This window comes from Cyanistes caeruleus, chromosome 1 (assembly GCF_971803275.1).
Source record: "Cyanistes caeruleus chromosome 1, bCyaCae1.hap1.1, whole genome shotgun sequence".
In the NCBI taxonomy this organism is placed as follows: domain Eukaryota; kingdom Metazoa; phylum Chordata; class Aves; order Passeriformes; family Paridae; genus Cyanistes; species Cyanistes caeruleus.
In genome coordinates this window covers 61,919,635-61,936,099 of record NC_141701.1, presented here as the reverse complement: position 1 = coordinate 61,936,099, position 16,465 = coordinate 61,919,635, and the positions used below count along the sequence as shown (strand labels likewise).

Genomic DNA, 16,465 nt, shown 5'->3' with positions numbered 1-16,465 from the left:
TCATCCTTTGAATATATAAAAAGAGATTTTTAATTCTTTTTTCAGAGTGTTTCTGGCACTTCCACCACTTACTAATTTCCCCTTACTAACACATTGTTCACAATAATATGGCTTCCTTTATTAATAATGAGTGGTAATACTAGGTAACTTTTATGTCTGTTGCACAGATTTATCATTAGTAACCACTTCACCATTCCCATAATGAGATGATGGGAGAAGCTCAGATAAATTTGAGTGAAGATATCAAATAGCAGCAAATATAGACCAGTGAGCTAAATCTCAAGGTTGAGAGGAAATAGGATTGAATTTAAAGTAATTTTACATGAGATTGTTAAACTATCTGTGCTTATTATGTGGCAGAAGAATTGTCTTCCTTGAAAAAATAAAAGGTGTTTTGCACCTTATGAATAGATTAAAAACAGAGTGGCTTTACTGCCAAAGGAAAATAAAAAGTAATCTTCTATGAGATGTAAGGAACATCTTGTTCCTAGATGCAGTGGCTCTTTAGCTGAAACTTACAATATTTGTTTAAAGTTTAATATTTTATGAAGGTAAGGGTTTTTTTAAAAATAACGGTCATATCTGTTTCAAGTCTGGAACATTATCAGGAAGATCTCTTTGTGGAGATAGTTTCAGTGTTTACTGTTTGTCAACTGTGCTATCCACCAGATAAATGTTTTTTAGGTCTATTTAGTTATCACAGTTAAGGTAGCTGTAAGAGTTTCTATCAAGTATTTTATAAAAAGCAAAAATTCCTGCATGGTATTTTCAAAAATAAACCCTAAACCAAAATAGTGTAGTACCTAAAAAGAAAACAGACATAAGAATCTCCATTTTACTATCTGGGTAGGAATACTTGATTGTTGCAAACCAAATTATATAATTTTCTTTGACATTTGCATGTTGTCTTTGAATTAAAGAGAGCAAAATATTTTTAGACATATTCAAATAGTAAACACATTTTATTTAAAAAAAAAAAAAAAGGGAACCAAGACATATCAGCAGATAACTGAAAGTATATCCTAAAATAATTGAAGCAACAAGATTTTTCTAATGATTTAACCATTTAATAAAAAAAGAATTTTTTCAGGTTTTGTGTCTAGTTAGGAGCAGCTATTTGAATCTAAGTTTTGCCTACTGAAGAGACATTCTCCTGCTTGTTCGGTGGGTACTGAGGGAAGGATGGTTTTCTTCAGCTTCTGGCGAAATACACTGTTACAAACATCCAACATGAGAGAATTACTGATAAATTGTATGACATCATGGACATGCTCCTCAATTACTGATATTTTTATCATGTTCTTTCAAACAAGTAGGTTATGGAGGTATGATACATTTAAGAATATAAATGAGCAGATATAAGAATTTCAGAGACTTTTGCTGTTTTCTAAATTTTTCATTTTGCCAGCTGCATTAATGAATTATAGCAGACAAATTTGAGGTAATTTTCTTCAAAATTAAAAATTTATTTTCATCTGAAACTTACCATCTCCTTCTTAGCAACAATGATCTCATTTTGACAAAGTCTTGGTATATTTAAACTAGAATGTTTCCAATACAGACAGTTATTCTAATATGTACAATCCCAATCAGGACTACATAATTTTTTTTAATCAAACATGCTAGAAATAACATTTTTCTGAATATTGAGTTAGAAACATATTATGAGCATAATTGAATTTATTAGTATTCCCAAGAGACAATTACTGTTTCAGTGAGAACAAAACAGAGTCCTATTAGAGACACGAAAATACCATGTATCTGTTTGCCAAATATACCACTAAGCTGTACACAAAAGAGCTGAATACTTATTAATAGCAGCAAAAGGATTGAATGCTAAGTATGGTTATTGATGTGAAGTCAAAAAAAAATGCAACTGGCTAGTGTGAACACGATGATATGAAAAGTATTTTTAAAATCCCTCAGAGTTGATCTAACTCTGGTTTTACTGAAGCATAATGCAGGATAGTGCATATCAAGTGCATATTAATCAGCAAAGACTTTAAAAATATTGAAGTTAAAAATAATGCTTTGCTGGCCTAAATATCTATTTCTTTTTTCTATTTCTTGTTTGTTTGTTTTTTTTGGGGTTTCTTTTTCAATATCACATTCAAGAATATCACAAAGTAGCAAAACTCCTGTAGTTTGAATCTAATCACAATTGTTTTACTGGTTTTATTAATAGCAAGATTAACCAGCCATGAGTCAACTCTACATTCAGGGTCATTATCAGCAATGCAACAAAAAAACCACAACATTAGATGACTCTTAGTCATTAATATTGACATACAAATATCTAAACAGTCCTCTATACACAATCACAATATTTTCAAATGTTAAGACTCACGGTGTTCCGTGTACTTTTTATATAATCCTAGAATGGCTTGGGTCAGAAGGTACCTTAAATATCATCTAGTTCCAGTTCCACAGCCATGGGCAAGGGTGCCACCCATTAGACCAGGCTGCTCAAAGCCAAATCCAGCCTGGCCTTGAACACGTCCAGAGATGGGGCATCCCCAACTTTGGGCAACCTCTTCTAGTGCCTCACAACTCTCATAGTGAAGAAACACTTTTCTCTTACTAATTCACCATTTTCACATTCAACATGTGTCTTATTTGCTAATTTTAAGGAATTGCAGTAATCTTATTGCTTTATCAATAGATTCTGAATGAGTGTATATTTTTTTTTCTTTTCCCTTCCCTTATATGTAGTAACTAAACACTATTAAAAATCAGAATTTGTTTTCCTCAGAAAATTTTGTGTAAAAAGATTATGTTTTGAATACAAAAATGGAAATTCTGGAAAAGTCTGGAAAGGCAAAAAATAGACAGCATGTATTTATATATGAAACATTTAGATTCTTCCTAAGGTTCATCTTAGATGTCAGTTTTTCAATCTTACTAGAACACCTCGTTTCTCATCAATATGCATATCCTGAAATTACAAATTAAAAATCCCAAACTCTCCAGAAGTTAGATGAGAAACTAGGCTAGTTTCTAATGCAAGGCATTGCCTTTGGGTTCTCTGAAGAATATTTCCCAAATGCTTTCTTGGAACATCCTAGTTTCTCTAAATCAGGTTGTTTTTTTATATCACAGAACAGCTCTGCTGGCTAAGCATGCATGGTCAACATGGCCAAAAGAAGTCTGTCTTTCCTTTTTTCTAGCTTTCCTTTCCCTGTATTTAGCCATTGTTTCTCCTTCAGTTTTTTCATCTGCAAGGTACAGTTCTTTTTTTTTTTACTCCTTTGTTCAGTTTTGTGCAGTCTCCCTTTTTATGGGCTGGTTAATGTGGAGGCTCAAGAAGGAGGGTGAGATTATTCCTTCTCTTTGTGATTTCTCTTACTCAGCTATTGGCTTCCAATTCCATGCTCTGCCTCTTACATGGTCTCCTACCTGCTATGCTTTTGTACTTTCTGATCCATCTTTGGAAAGAAAATGGCCTGTTTGGGGAAAAAAAAAGTTTTCAAACAGCCAAACCTGCATGGTAATGTAAACAGAAACTTCCGAGGAATTAGAGAGAGCTGTAAAGAGTTTACTGCAAGTCTGAGGGTTACTGTCCTAGCTCAAACCAAGTCTGAAAGTGAGGGCCTGTGTGCAAGATGCTATGGGAAGGGGAGGAATTGCAAAAAAGCTTTTCTAATCCATGTTCTGTCCTTCTTGGTCAATTAGAAGATTTTCTATTTAAAATAAAAATAAAAATAAAGGAACTTTGTCTCTTTTTTATGCTAGATACATAAATTCTATAGTAGTTTAAAAATCTTCTGTTTTGTATGTGTCAAAGCTGTGGCCAGCTCAGGTTCTATTACACCATTGCTCTGTGCAAGCTCACCACCTCCTTTTTCTTAGGCCACATTTGCAGGCATTATCATTGACTCAGGTATTGCTCCTGAGGCTTGCCAACCAAAACTGTGTTCCTGTTTTGGCATTTTCCTCTCACAGGATAATTTAAAATCTGTTGTTCTTATCTTTCCAGGATGCTCAGGTTTTTCGCTGAGTGATGCGTATGTCACAAAGTATAATCTTTTCTTACTTAGTCTGAATTACATCTTTTTCTCTGATCATTTCTGTTCAAAATGTAGCTGTTAATATTAGCTCCCTGAGTGCTTTTTATAGTCTGTCTCTTGAGTGTCTCCATTGGTCTTTCCTCTATCTGCAAAGAACACAATAAAAGTAAAAAAAAAAAACCAACAACAAAAACCCCAGACCAAAACAAAACAAACAGAACAAAAAAACTAAACCAAAAAAATCCCACAGAGAATATTTTAAGAGATTTATGGGTTTATAGATGAAAGAGATAGTTAATTCAGTATCCAGATTTGTTTTGGTTCGGGAGGGAATGGACCAATGAGTAAAAAAGCAAGCAAGCGAGCAATGAGAAATTACTAAATACTAAGTTTTGTGAAGTTCTTCAGATTTTTTTTTTTTTCCTCAGAGTCTTGACAAAAAAATTGTCTGAAATTATGATACCTAAGTAACTCTGTCTTCTTTTTATGTACATACTTTTTTAGGTCCGAACATGGATTCTTACAGTGGGATACACAACTGCATTTGGAGCAATGTTTGCAAAAACATGGAGAGTCCATGCAATTTTCAAAAATGTAAAAATGAAGAAGAAGGTGAGGGGAAATAGATTCTTTTCTCGTTAACCTGTTAATACAATTTTCTAATTGTTTTCATACCTATCCTGGATGGCCATAGCTGTGCTGACTGTTCATGTGTCACATCCAAATATCCTGAATAGTTTGATATTAGGGCTTTTTGGTTTCTTGTTTAGTCTCTGAGAGTTGGATTCAAGCACCAGCCCTCCAGTCTCTATAATAAGAGTTGGACGGTGGAGTTGGCTGTGAAATGTCAAAGTGAATTTGGATCTCAGCTCCCTCCTAGTATGCTAGCTAATGAATTAGCTAGTATGAAGCTAATGCTTCAGCATCCAGAGGTCTCCTTCTGGTAGATGCATTTTATGAAATGTTTGCTGATTATGACTGGCTGAGACATGGGTGTTACCTGCAAATTTCTTAGAGATTGCTAGGAGGAGGCAAGAGAAAGTGCTGCTTATAGCTTCCTGTTTCTAATTATCATTGAAATTGCATAAGTTTACTCTAAGACTGATCAGACTTGAACCACAATAGCTGTCTGTCATTTTTGGTACAGCACATTTTCTGTAAAGGATTAGGCTCAGCTTAGGACTAGTGCAGCTCTTCATGATATTTTTCCCATTAAGCTTCTTTTCATACATGAAGTACCTTTTATCAGATGATTTTATTAAAAAAATGGAAAAACACTGAATGGAAAACGTTTTGCTGGTAAAAACCTCATGAGAATTGTGCATGCAACAGAAAACCAAAATGAATATTTTTATAGAGTGAGCAGAAGTGCCAAGCACAGCTCCTATGTGCATCTGAATAGTTTTATTCTAATAAACAATAAAGAGTTATATATAACCAAATTAAGTAAAACTATGTTCCAAAACCTTGTCAGATGCCTCTGTTTTTCCCTATGTGTGAAAAGAGCTCTATTGTTAATTGTTTTTTTGGTATCACTATATTATTTTCCACAATTACAATATGTAAGGAGTCTGTCACAATGGGATAGATCATTCCCTTAGAAGGAATGGACTTTAGATAGACAGGGAGAGAGTTAACTCAGTTTCTAAGAGGATTTATGTCTGAGGTTATTAAGGAATTACATGCTGTGTCTGGAACTGGATCTGTTACTCTGGCACCACAACAACACAAGCACCTAGTACTTCCCCCTCCTATTCAGTCATGTCAGGTTTGCTCTAGTTCATTATCATTCATTGTAAAAAATAATGATGAGTAAATACAAAATATCTTAAAACTAACTAAAATTATAAAAAATTTCTACACCAAAACCAGGATACTCTGGGTTGAGTGAAATGGAAACCCTCCTTTCTGCACATGTGTGAAGAGCCCACTGTAACATATACAGTTTATACTACCACAGTCTTTTACATATTTGTTTTTTTCTGGTTTTTTTCAAGGATCTTACACTTCCTATATTAAAGTTTTTTTAGCAAAGATGAACCAAGATTTTACCTTCCTGAGAAATGAAATTTTACATTGGAAATATGTTTTCATCTATATTGGTACAAATATTTTTAAATTAGTGAAGTTGCACAACACAATACACTATGGTCTAACACATAAAAGCTTTTACTTCGTAACCTTCATTATCCTCAGAATTTTATAATTTCTCCACTACATACTATTTCAAATGAGAGTGAACAGGTACTTCAATGGACTGTCACTGAGCTTTTGTCTCCTTTTTTTTAAAGATTATATTTTAGCTCTGCAAGTTGTTATTCAATATTAAATTTCACTGTCTGTTACTTAAATATAATCCTCAAATTCTGTATTGCCCCTGTTCTTCAAGGGGCTCATCACCAACTGCAAATTGCAATTGATTATACAGAGCTAGATTAAACAAATTATTATAAATTGTATAAATTTATTTAAATTATTTAAGATCTTTATTTAAGATTAAAAAGACACTGACCAGTGTAAAGGTCAAACATCTGGATGATGACCAATGAGCTGCTTTGCTCTGAGTGAGCAAACATCAAGGCCACCTTCTTCAATATTCTGAAATTAAGTCAATAATACATTTTGTTCTGTAAACTTTAAAGAATTCTTTATTTAGATATCTCACTCCAAATCACAGGCATGAATCATGAAGTACAACAGTTTTCTTTATGTAAAACAAATCAGCTGTCCATGATAAGTGTTTACTAGTCATATATTTTCTGTCTTTTATTTGCCAGGATAGATAAAAGTGTTTTTAGGAGTTGACTGAAAAACATGGCATTCTTTACTTATGTCTTGCAAGAATGACATTTCCATTTTCTGCAGATGTAGTTTACAGCCAAAGAATTTTCTTTCTTTCTATGGATGCACAGAAAATAGAATTTTTTGCAAACAATATCCAAACTGACAAATGCACAAAGGTAGTGCTGCATGAAAAAAGCACATTAACGTTTTCTGAATTAGTTGTGCCATGACAGAGCAGACTGGCATAGCAATTAGAGAAGTAGAAAGCTCCAAAACTACTTAAGTACTGTCAGTCCTATTCATTTGTGATCACTTCAGTTACTACCTGTATATGACAGCAAAATCTGTATGACCTTTAGGCATACCACCTTTGCCTGTCATCCTCAATATTTTCATCAGGAAAATATTTGCCAACAATGAATTTCTTCACAGACTGGAAGAATCTCTGTGTGGCTTTTTAAAATACTGGCTAATTTATTTCTTGAAAGTGGGTGTTAAGTAAGGGAGTGAATATGATGAGTAAATCTGTTTATTTTCATCAGATAGGGCAAGCTTGCTTCTGTACATTTATTGTACACTTTGGTGTACAACATGGCTTTTGAAGAGATTAGTGGCTGTCTGTCTCAGTGTGAGGAAATATATAGAATTTTAAATAATAATAATAATATACACTCCATTTTACTGCAGTGGAAAGTGAAACTTAATGAGTTAGAGTGTCTTGAATTAGTTGAAGATTCTCATTAACTGCTGTTTATAAAGCTTTCAAAAGTCTATTTTATTTTCACCCTTTTATATATCCACTCCTCTGTTACTGGAAATTAATAAACAATAAAATTCAGAATACACTCGTTCTGTTATCAGACTACTAAGGACAAATTTTGAAAAATTCCCAGAGCTCTGTCCCCATCTTTGATCTTGCTAGGGCTCAAAGGAAGCAAATTAAAAATGCATTAGTTTTAGCTGGAAACAGAGGGGTGCAAGGGGATCAATTTTTGTCAAATGGAAATGACAAAATCAGTAGGGGGAAATAAATTATTTTTGAGTTTTGAAGAGGTTAGCGGAGATAATGGAAAGGGGAATAGAATTAGTATTAAAAATAACTGTCACAGTTTTAATTGAGGTGCAATTCTGGTTTTCATATGTCTCCTTTCTGTTGTTTTGGGCTGCAGAATATCGTCTGCTCAGAGAGAGGTGGGGACTGGTTGTCTGTTTCCCTTGGCAGCAGCAGGGCTGGCAGTGGATAAGAAGAGAGAGAGGAGAGTATCAGTGTCAGGAGAGCATGTGGTGTCCTGGGGAAGCTTTAGCTAGCTGAACCATTTACAGAAGCCAGCCCTTCTGGTAAATTTAGAAGGATGAGAGGCTGTCTATTTTGATGAGATCTGAACTATCTTGGGTTTTCGGGGGTGTTGAAGCAGTCCTGCACAGTGACTGCTCCTGCACAGCTCCTGCATGCCAAATAAAGCCCATGCACTTTTGATAAATACCAGAATGGTAAGGATTTCAAAGCAGTGGTATTTAAAGCCTCCATAAATTTTATAAATTCTGCTCCTACAAAGACAAACCTTCGGACATTTGTAGATAGCTACACTAAACCATTAAGATGATCAAGGTCACAATGTTGCCTTGTTGCATTTGTTGTATTTGAAAGTACAATACATCTCCTTTGATGCTGCCATGATAAGCTTGTTTTACCCATAACAGAATGCACTCTGGCTTTGTCTGTTTGGACTTAATTCTTCAACTGTGCCATCAGAGAAGGGATGTTTTATCTTCAGTTTTCACTGAAATTATTATCGTTGTACTTAGTTATATACTACCGCTGTAGACTTCTGGTGGCATATGTCTTTATGTTGACAAAATTGTTACAAGATAAATACAGAATATAATGACAAAAAGGATGTAGAGCAGCCTCCTTTCTTTGAAGCTTGTCCTGCTTTTGTTTTGCCAACATTATTCTACTCCTTCGCAACAATTGATAAGCTTTTCTCTGTATTGGTAATATCACGGGGTAAGAAAGCTACAACCAATTACAACGGACAAAAATGACTTACCAGTCTAACCTGACTTAGCTATGTTTGTCAGGCTGCCATCTGGCAAACTTATTGTCATCCCTTTGTTCTACTAGGTCCTTGTAAGAGTACTGAAGAGAGCTGAGGTCTTCATGCCATGCAAAGATGGGTAGGAGATTGTACAGATTATGTTTTTGACAAAAGGATGGGGAAGGGAGGCAGGCAGTGCAAGGGAACTTCAGGGCCAAGAGATTGGGAGCAAGAAAGAGACTGAAGAAAAAAATCAGGTTTGCTGCTAATGACTCCAAGAGAGAATCTTGTCCAGATTAAAAAAAAGAAAAAAGAAAATCTTGGTATTTTATACTGGGAGAAGATATTGAAAAGGGAGACTGAATTTGGATTAAAATTCTCTTGGAAACTAAGGTTCAAAGACAGCAAAGGCAGTAAGGTCTGTAAAAAGTTATCAGGAAAGCTGAGTATGGTGGGATGCAGAGCCTGAGTATGGTATTTAAGTGACAAACTGGAATTGAAGGGCTCGGTCTGGTTTAAAATTAGATTAAGATTGGAGTTTAGAGGCAGAATGGGAGCCTGAAAAGTAAGGATGTAGTCTAGGAAAGGAAAGCAGGAATAAAAACAGAGAAAGGCAAGAAAAACTTGAAATTAGGACTGGCCAAAATGATTGCACAAGAAGTGTGGGCAGAGCATAAAATTTGAACACAGGATTTTGTAGTTTTACTATTCTTTTTCCTATTACAATGTATCTATAAACCTACAGGCAAAATACGTGCCTTGTCTTCCTGTTATGCAGTTTTACAGATCCTGAAAGCTTAGCTTAGCTCAAGCTGATGAGGTGTGCAAAGATGTAAAGGCTTCTCTTGCTGATGTATGCAGCTCTTTCTATAATTGAATCCTCGTTCCATTTTCTTTATGAAGAATGGGCTCATGAAAACGTTAAAAGTTTTATGTTGTGGCTAAAAAGTCAATAACTGAAAAGCTACAGCTTGCTCGGGTCTCTACAGTGTACATTTCTTCCCCTATGTGGATTATTACGTTATTAAACCAGTGAAACCTGAGCTTCCTACAGGATGTCACTGTCATGGAGCAAACATAGTGAGTGTGCTCTGGGCATGGAATAGGACTGTGAATTAAGAGAAAGTTTTATTTTAGAATCTTTTACACTTAAACCAGAAAATATGCATAATGAAAAAGGCACTAGGGGTTTTGAGAAAGGTAGTGTCATGGATAAGACAGTTAAGTGCCAAATGAAGAAAAATAACTACTTTCCAGAATTATTATGCTGTAGAAATCTCTCTGAGCATATTTTTCAGAAATTATTCCTTTGTTTCTTTGTTTCTGAGAAGCAAATCTATTACCTGAATGAAGCAGTGCAGGGATCCTAACATATTTTAGGTCATTGCCTTCACACTCCATTTTTTAACAGAAATCTGGCCACCTCACCTCCGTAACTTGTGCATTTAATGGTTCACAAAGGGGTGTATAGAAAACTTGGAGGGGTAATAAAGCATCCAGCTCTTTCAGGGGATCAGGGGACACAAGTTACTCCGAGCAGTGCCCAATCCTCATCCCCCAGGCTGGGGTGGGCAGCAGCTGGCTGTGTGCTCCTACCCTGCACGGTGCCAGCTGCCAGGTCCTGTGATTGCACAGTGTCCCCTGGCAGGGGGGGAATAGAGAGAAAGCAGCTGGAGGCTACACAGTTATGAGTTCATGTGCTGCTGCCTTCTCAACTTGTGTCTCTTGACTGCTGTCCCCATCCCTCACCTGAAAACTCTGTGAGGAAGTTTATAGAATGAGCGTCATCTCCAGCTATAAACTTTTCTGTAAGTTTTTCAAGCCACTTCTGGAATTTAGAATTTATTACAATCCATATTTTTCCTCACTAAAGTCCTGATGATGTTTAAAAAAAGTTACCCATTATCTTAATCTTTTAAAAATAGATGAAGCAAAGTTCTCCAGATTACATTGACAGAGGGTTTAGGTCAGAATTTCACAGGCCACATCTCATTTATTCACTTAAATCCTATGTAGACAGTTCTGAATTAGCATAAATGAGGTTTGTGTTATCTAATCAGTTCTTTCTTTGATAAAATATTTTTCGAGGTCGGTTTTTAGACTTTAAATGCTTATTTTTTCCATTTTTTTCTTTTTTAAAATCTTGCTAGAGCCTTTTGTGTGTATAACAAAAACTTATATGATGGGTTCCCCCTAGGATACACTTCTAATCTACTAAATATATATGAAAGATCATAAGTCTGGAGAAGAGATGTGTCAAGATCCAAAAATTTGCTTTGGGTAACCATACCAACAGTACAACAATCTATTAGGGACCATCTGCTGAAAATGAACCAGCATATGGATACCTAAAGAAATGTTCAGTGTTATTGTTCAGTCTTTGAGCGTAAGAAAGTAAGACAGTTTGAAATTTGCTTATGTTTAGGATCTTTTTTCATTATGAATATTTACCACTGGCCCAAGTAGTCTCTGATGCTTACTGGGCAGTGTGAATTATTCAGGTATGGCTTATGGTTTATTAATATACAGATGTAGTAGTTCCTAAAGTGATCAAAGGGGAAACCAAATTATTTTGACTTTTTTTCCCCAAAAAAAGCTACAACTATATATTTTAAGTCCAAAGCTTTAAATACAGACAGTGTAATCTTAGAATCCAAACTTCAATGAAAAACAAGTATCCTGGTTTTTGTAAGACCTGATCAGCCAAAATACCAACCAAGGAACAACAGATATCACATTTCTAAACTTCACATTTATATAAAATGGAATGTGGAGCTAAATCTCAAGCTTGTCACAGAAAGAAGCTTGAGCTAATGAACTGTACATCTAGGAGAAGAATCTGCTTTTGAAGTAATTTATGTATGGAAATTTCTGCATGGTACAGCTTGATAAGGGTAAACCTCAGTAGTGACAAAAACAACGAAAATTCTGTGTGAAATGTAAGTGCTCATAAATGGTGCTACAACCATAATTTCTATGTATTATGAGACTATTGGATGACAGAGAAATAAAGAACATGTCGCTATACAGTATGAGGCAATTTATTCCTGAATAGCTTGAAATTGGATTGTAAATGTAATCAAGTGCATTGATGTTCCCAGCTATTTGGTAACGATGAAGTATGCTTTCCCAGAGAATTTTTCATTAAGGAAAATATTAAAGTCTAGGTATTTTAATGTTATATGAAACAAAATCAGAATATTTCTTCCCGAACATTCAAATCCTTCATGCACCTTTTTTTTTTTTTTTTTTTATTTCTTCCCCTGAAGATTTGGGTTCCTTTCAACACCAGATATGAGAATTCACACCTCTCATAAAAAGTCCCTTATATTTATGGCCCATGTGATCTTGGGCTCAACAAGTGTATTTTTCTCAAAGGTGAATTTTATCTGCTGTGTTGGTGGCATATGCAGGTTTCTCAAGGCAGCATGTCTTGCTTTACTTATGGTTGTGAGCAGAAGTTAACACAATGAGGCTTTTTTCTAAAGCTGTTCCCCAGAACACCAGCAAGAATGGTTGGCTCTAATGCTGTCAAGTTGGATTTCTTAGTGCCATTTTTAGACTAACATGTTTTTTATTTTTGTCCTTTCAAAAGAATTTTGTGAAAAATAGTCATTTTATATCACTCTGTGTGCTTGTTATGGTTGGATTAGCAATCTTAGTAAAATAATCACTTCTCCAATTCTCTAGTGCATTGTATTCATAACTGAGGCTCAGACTTTCAAAAATGAAGATTTCTATAACTTTTTTTAACCCATCACTTAATCTCTCCATCTCTAACCTCTGAAAAGATGCTTCCCCTAGGGAGTATCACCACTAGGATATTCCCACTTTTTTTATCTGACTTGGAAAAGAGGAAAGATGTCTTTTAATCAGTATCTACTCCTGGCGGCAGGGCATAGAATCAATGCATTCACATTTTCAATAGCATTATTGGGAAAGTGAGACTGCCCAATGATGCAATTATCCTAAACAGGAGTCACCAATGAAGACACATTTTAGAAATATGTGCTTTAGCAGGCTAGTGACTGTAGTTATTTAATTCTCAAAGCCAAAAATTTTTGATCATATCCAATTGTCCATTATTGTCAGGAGGACCACACACTCTGCTATCCTGAAAGGCAGTCACCAAGTTCTTAGACTACAGGTGTCACCAGAGATCCTCACAGGAAACAAAATTGTTTTGTTTTTTAATTTATAAGTAGATATACAAATCTTGCATCAAATCAGTCAAAATACCTCTAAGAGAATAAAACTTAGCTTTTTACTCCTGGTGATTTACTGGTCAAAATCCTTAATACTGCAACACATATTTTTTAAAATGTTAGCGTTCACTCATTAAAACAAATGCGATTGCAGCTTGAGGCATTGCCAATACTAATCATACAATCTATTGTAGGAAGTACTCATAATAGCTGTTAAAAAAAACATCGTGGAGTTATTGGGAACAATGCATAATGTGCTTTCAATGGTCCTTTTTTCTCATTCCATTACACAATAGAAATTAAGACAGTATTACAGTATAGTTCTCTAAAATATTAATGGCTTTAATAACTCTAGGATGAAATCTCCCTCAGCCCACATAGGTTAAAGTTCACCTGGCGGCCACTGACTTTGCATCCCCAACCTCCTGGCACCATCCCACTCGTGATGACCCACTTAATGTAGGTGAGCAAGCCAAAGGTGTCCCTGAACCAGAGAGAAATGAAAGGTTAGTTTATGCAATGGAGAGAGACCTGAAGGCAAGTTCAGGAGTGGTTTTACAGTCCCTTTTGCAAGCTCACAGACTTCACAATTTCTTTCCCTCCAAACTGTTTTCTTTCTTTCCCTGCCAGTTCAGAGGAAGGACTCTGATCAGCAGGATTTCTGTATGTATCAGGGAGAAGAATATTTGGTCTCAGATTTCTGAGGGCTTTTATAATTGATGTCAGTGATACTCATTTAATTGAAGAAGGTCTAGGAAGCTTCACAAAGGGATCCTTTAAAGAGTTTCTCTCTACAGATTCCATCCCAGGAGTCTGAGGAAGAGACAACTGAAAAAAAAAAGTTAATTAATAACATTAAGTGTTTATCCAGCTAGTGCCAGAAGGCAAGGGACTACTCTGTCAGCTAGACTAGACAGGGTTAATCTACATGAGAGAAACCAGAATTGCCTTCTTAAACAAAAAATTATTCTATATTTTAAATGAAAAAGAAAAAATATATATTTATATCAAAACCTAAGAATAAATGCAAAAGCACTCTCAGCCTTTCTATGTTTCTATGAAATCAATTAAAAACCCAACAAACAAACCACAAAGATTTAGCTATATAGCTTTAAATTTAAAGATGTTTTAGTCTGACAAAGGGAGGTGACCTGGTAACAAGGAAACTAACTCTGAAGAAAAGACAGGAGTAAATTAACTCTTCAGTCATGCTGGAAAGTTTTTGTGGAAATCAGAGAGTTCAAAACTAATGTTACATCCTGGAGTAAAGGGTAAGTCTTCATATGTAAGGCTCTTTCTTCGTTGTTTAGAATGGGGTTCAGCTTTAAAGTCCATATCATAAACATTTGAAACATTAAATATTCAGAGTTGGTTTCTAGTAAGATAAGAAATCACAGAAAGCTTTCCCTAGACATAGCTATAAAAAACAAACATAATGCTTAATTACTGTTGATTGCCAAATTGCCAGGTGATCCCACAAACTGGTGAACAATAGGATCCTCCAGGACACAATGGATATGCTTTAGAAAGCAAATGAAAAAAAGCCCAACAGAAGGTTTGTGCAATAATAACCAAATGGACAGTTGAAGTTACCATGGCAGGTGGTGCAGCCTGTGATAGTTCTAGAAAATCCTCAAGAGTTTCCATGAGCAGAAACTTTATCCCAGAGCTTTAGACTGAATTTACATCTTCTGTGATCAGATGGCAAGGTCTGTGGAGAGTAAGGACTTCCATCTCTCTTCATGGTCACGAGTTTTCAGAATAATTTTGATTTGCTCATACAGCGATGTTGCTGAGAAGAAAATGGCCTACCAGCTTTTGTTCTCAGTGAATTTGTTTTGAGGACAGATCGCTTCATATCCAGATATATAGTCCAGACTGGTGGCAATGGCATTTATAACAGTGTGCAGATCTGCCAGGATGAGACAGATTCACCTATCCAATCACAGATGGTAGAAAATGTGACTCACAGATGCTGCTGTGTGAGAGCTTGGCTTCAGCAAGGATTCAGGAACACTTGCAAAAACAGATTTTATTAGCTAAGTGTATTTCTCCAAAGGCTGATTTACTGTTTTCTAGAAGGAAAATGTAAAGGGAAAAAATGAGAACCTTTCTCTTAAAGAAAAATTACATTTTTGATTGTTGACAGCCTCAGTAGAGGCTTCTCATGACTTTCTTTTGTCAGACAGAGAATTTGTTGGATTTGCAAGATCTGAGTCAAGACTCCTTCAGTGCATCTGGTGTTTCCCAAGAAATGAATGTACTGAACTTAAGGAGTTCTAGTGGGTGGGAGTGATGGCTGGGGAGAGGGAAAGCTGGGCTTCCTGCGGGTGGAAGAGGGGGAGCAGCAAGCCTTTTAGAAGTGCTGATGGTGATACACCAGGGCGTTTCTCAGGGCAAATCTCTTTTAGGACAAGCTGCTAATGACTACCGGAGGTACAAAATCGAACACTGAGTTGAACCTTGGTGTTTTGTTCTGAAAGTTATCATTCTGGTGGAGAGTTCTGTTTCTGAGCCATATTGCAGCTGTGGTTTTGCCGAGGAGAGACCAGAGCTGTGGTGGGTGTGGGAGGCAGCCCCGGGTGCCCTGCATCCTCACCTCGCAGCAGCTCCACTACCACTGTGTTTTACAGAGCTCATCACACTGGTGTAGGTCACTTAGGCTATCTTATGGGCTTTCTTTTGCTTGCCTTCCTCCTGGCTGTCTGGCAGAAGTAAGGGATGAATAATACCTGCTGCCAGTGACAGCTGCTGTTATACAACTCCCCTTCTGTCCAGAAAAGGGAAAAGTAGTGCAGGAAAAATTATTCCAAGAGGTATCCAAGGAAGAGCACCACTGTTTGCTGTATCTCTACTTTTATTTTTTTTTTCTAATAACTACCTGTCCAAAGAAAGGTTATCAAACTTACAAGTGGACCAAAATAGTGATCTGCAGTAGTGCAAGGTCAGGTACGAATGAGAGATGTACAAGAGCAAGGAGATGTGATATGATCACATTAACAATGTGATCATCAATAGGAAGCTATTTATTTTGATTCTGTGAGTGGATTATCAATATTACTGCTTTCAATTTTACTCTTTTGCTTCTGACATTACTGTACCAGCTTTGTTAGTATTACCAGGGATTGGTAAATCTCAATCCAATGCACTCTTACTTTCAATACGAAGATAGTCCATACAAATATGGAAGACATTGGGCTGCTTACCTATCCTAGGAAAAATGTGCACTACTTTCATTAGAAAGATATTTTGGGTTTTGTTGTTTTCTTTTTTTTTCCAAGGAACTTTTTTGGCTTAGGAGAGCAGAGGGAGACATTTCTGGCAAAATGCTTTCACATAGCTTTTAGTTTGTAAAATGCATATTTTTATCTGAAGTTAATTGTCTTCACCTCCTCTTGGGCAGTGGGGAGTGAGGAAGGGAGGGACGTAT

At 35.9% G+C, this 16,465-nt stretch overlaps 1 protein-coding gene across 3 annotated transcripts in view; it reads left to right on the top strand.

The window, feature by feature from the left end:
• GABBR2 (gamma-aminobutyric acid type B receptor subunit 2) overlaps positions 1-16,465 on the top strand; it is a 454,308-nt gene that overhangs the window by 308,354 nt on the left and 129,489 nt on the right. For all 3 annotated transcript variants that reach the window (XM_086895763.1, XM_086895774.1, XM_086895781.1), the window contains exon 13: positions 4,512-4,619. In XM_086895763.1, coding sequence (XP_086751889.1) covers positions 4,512-4,619 — 108 coding nt within the window. The remainder of the gene's footprint in view (positions 1-4,511; positions 4,620-16,465) is intronic.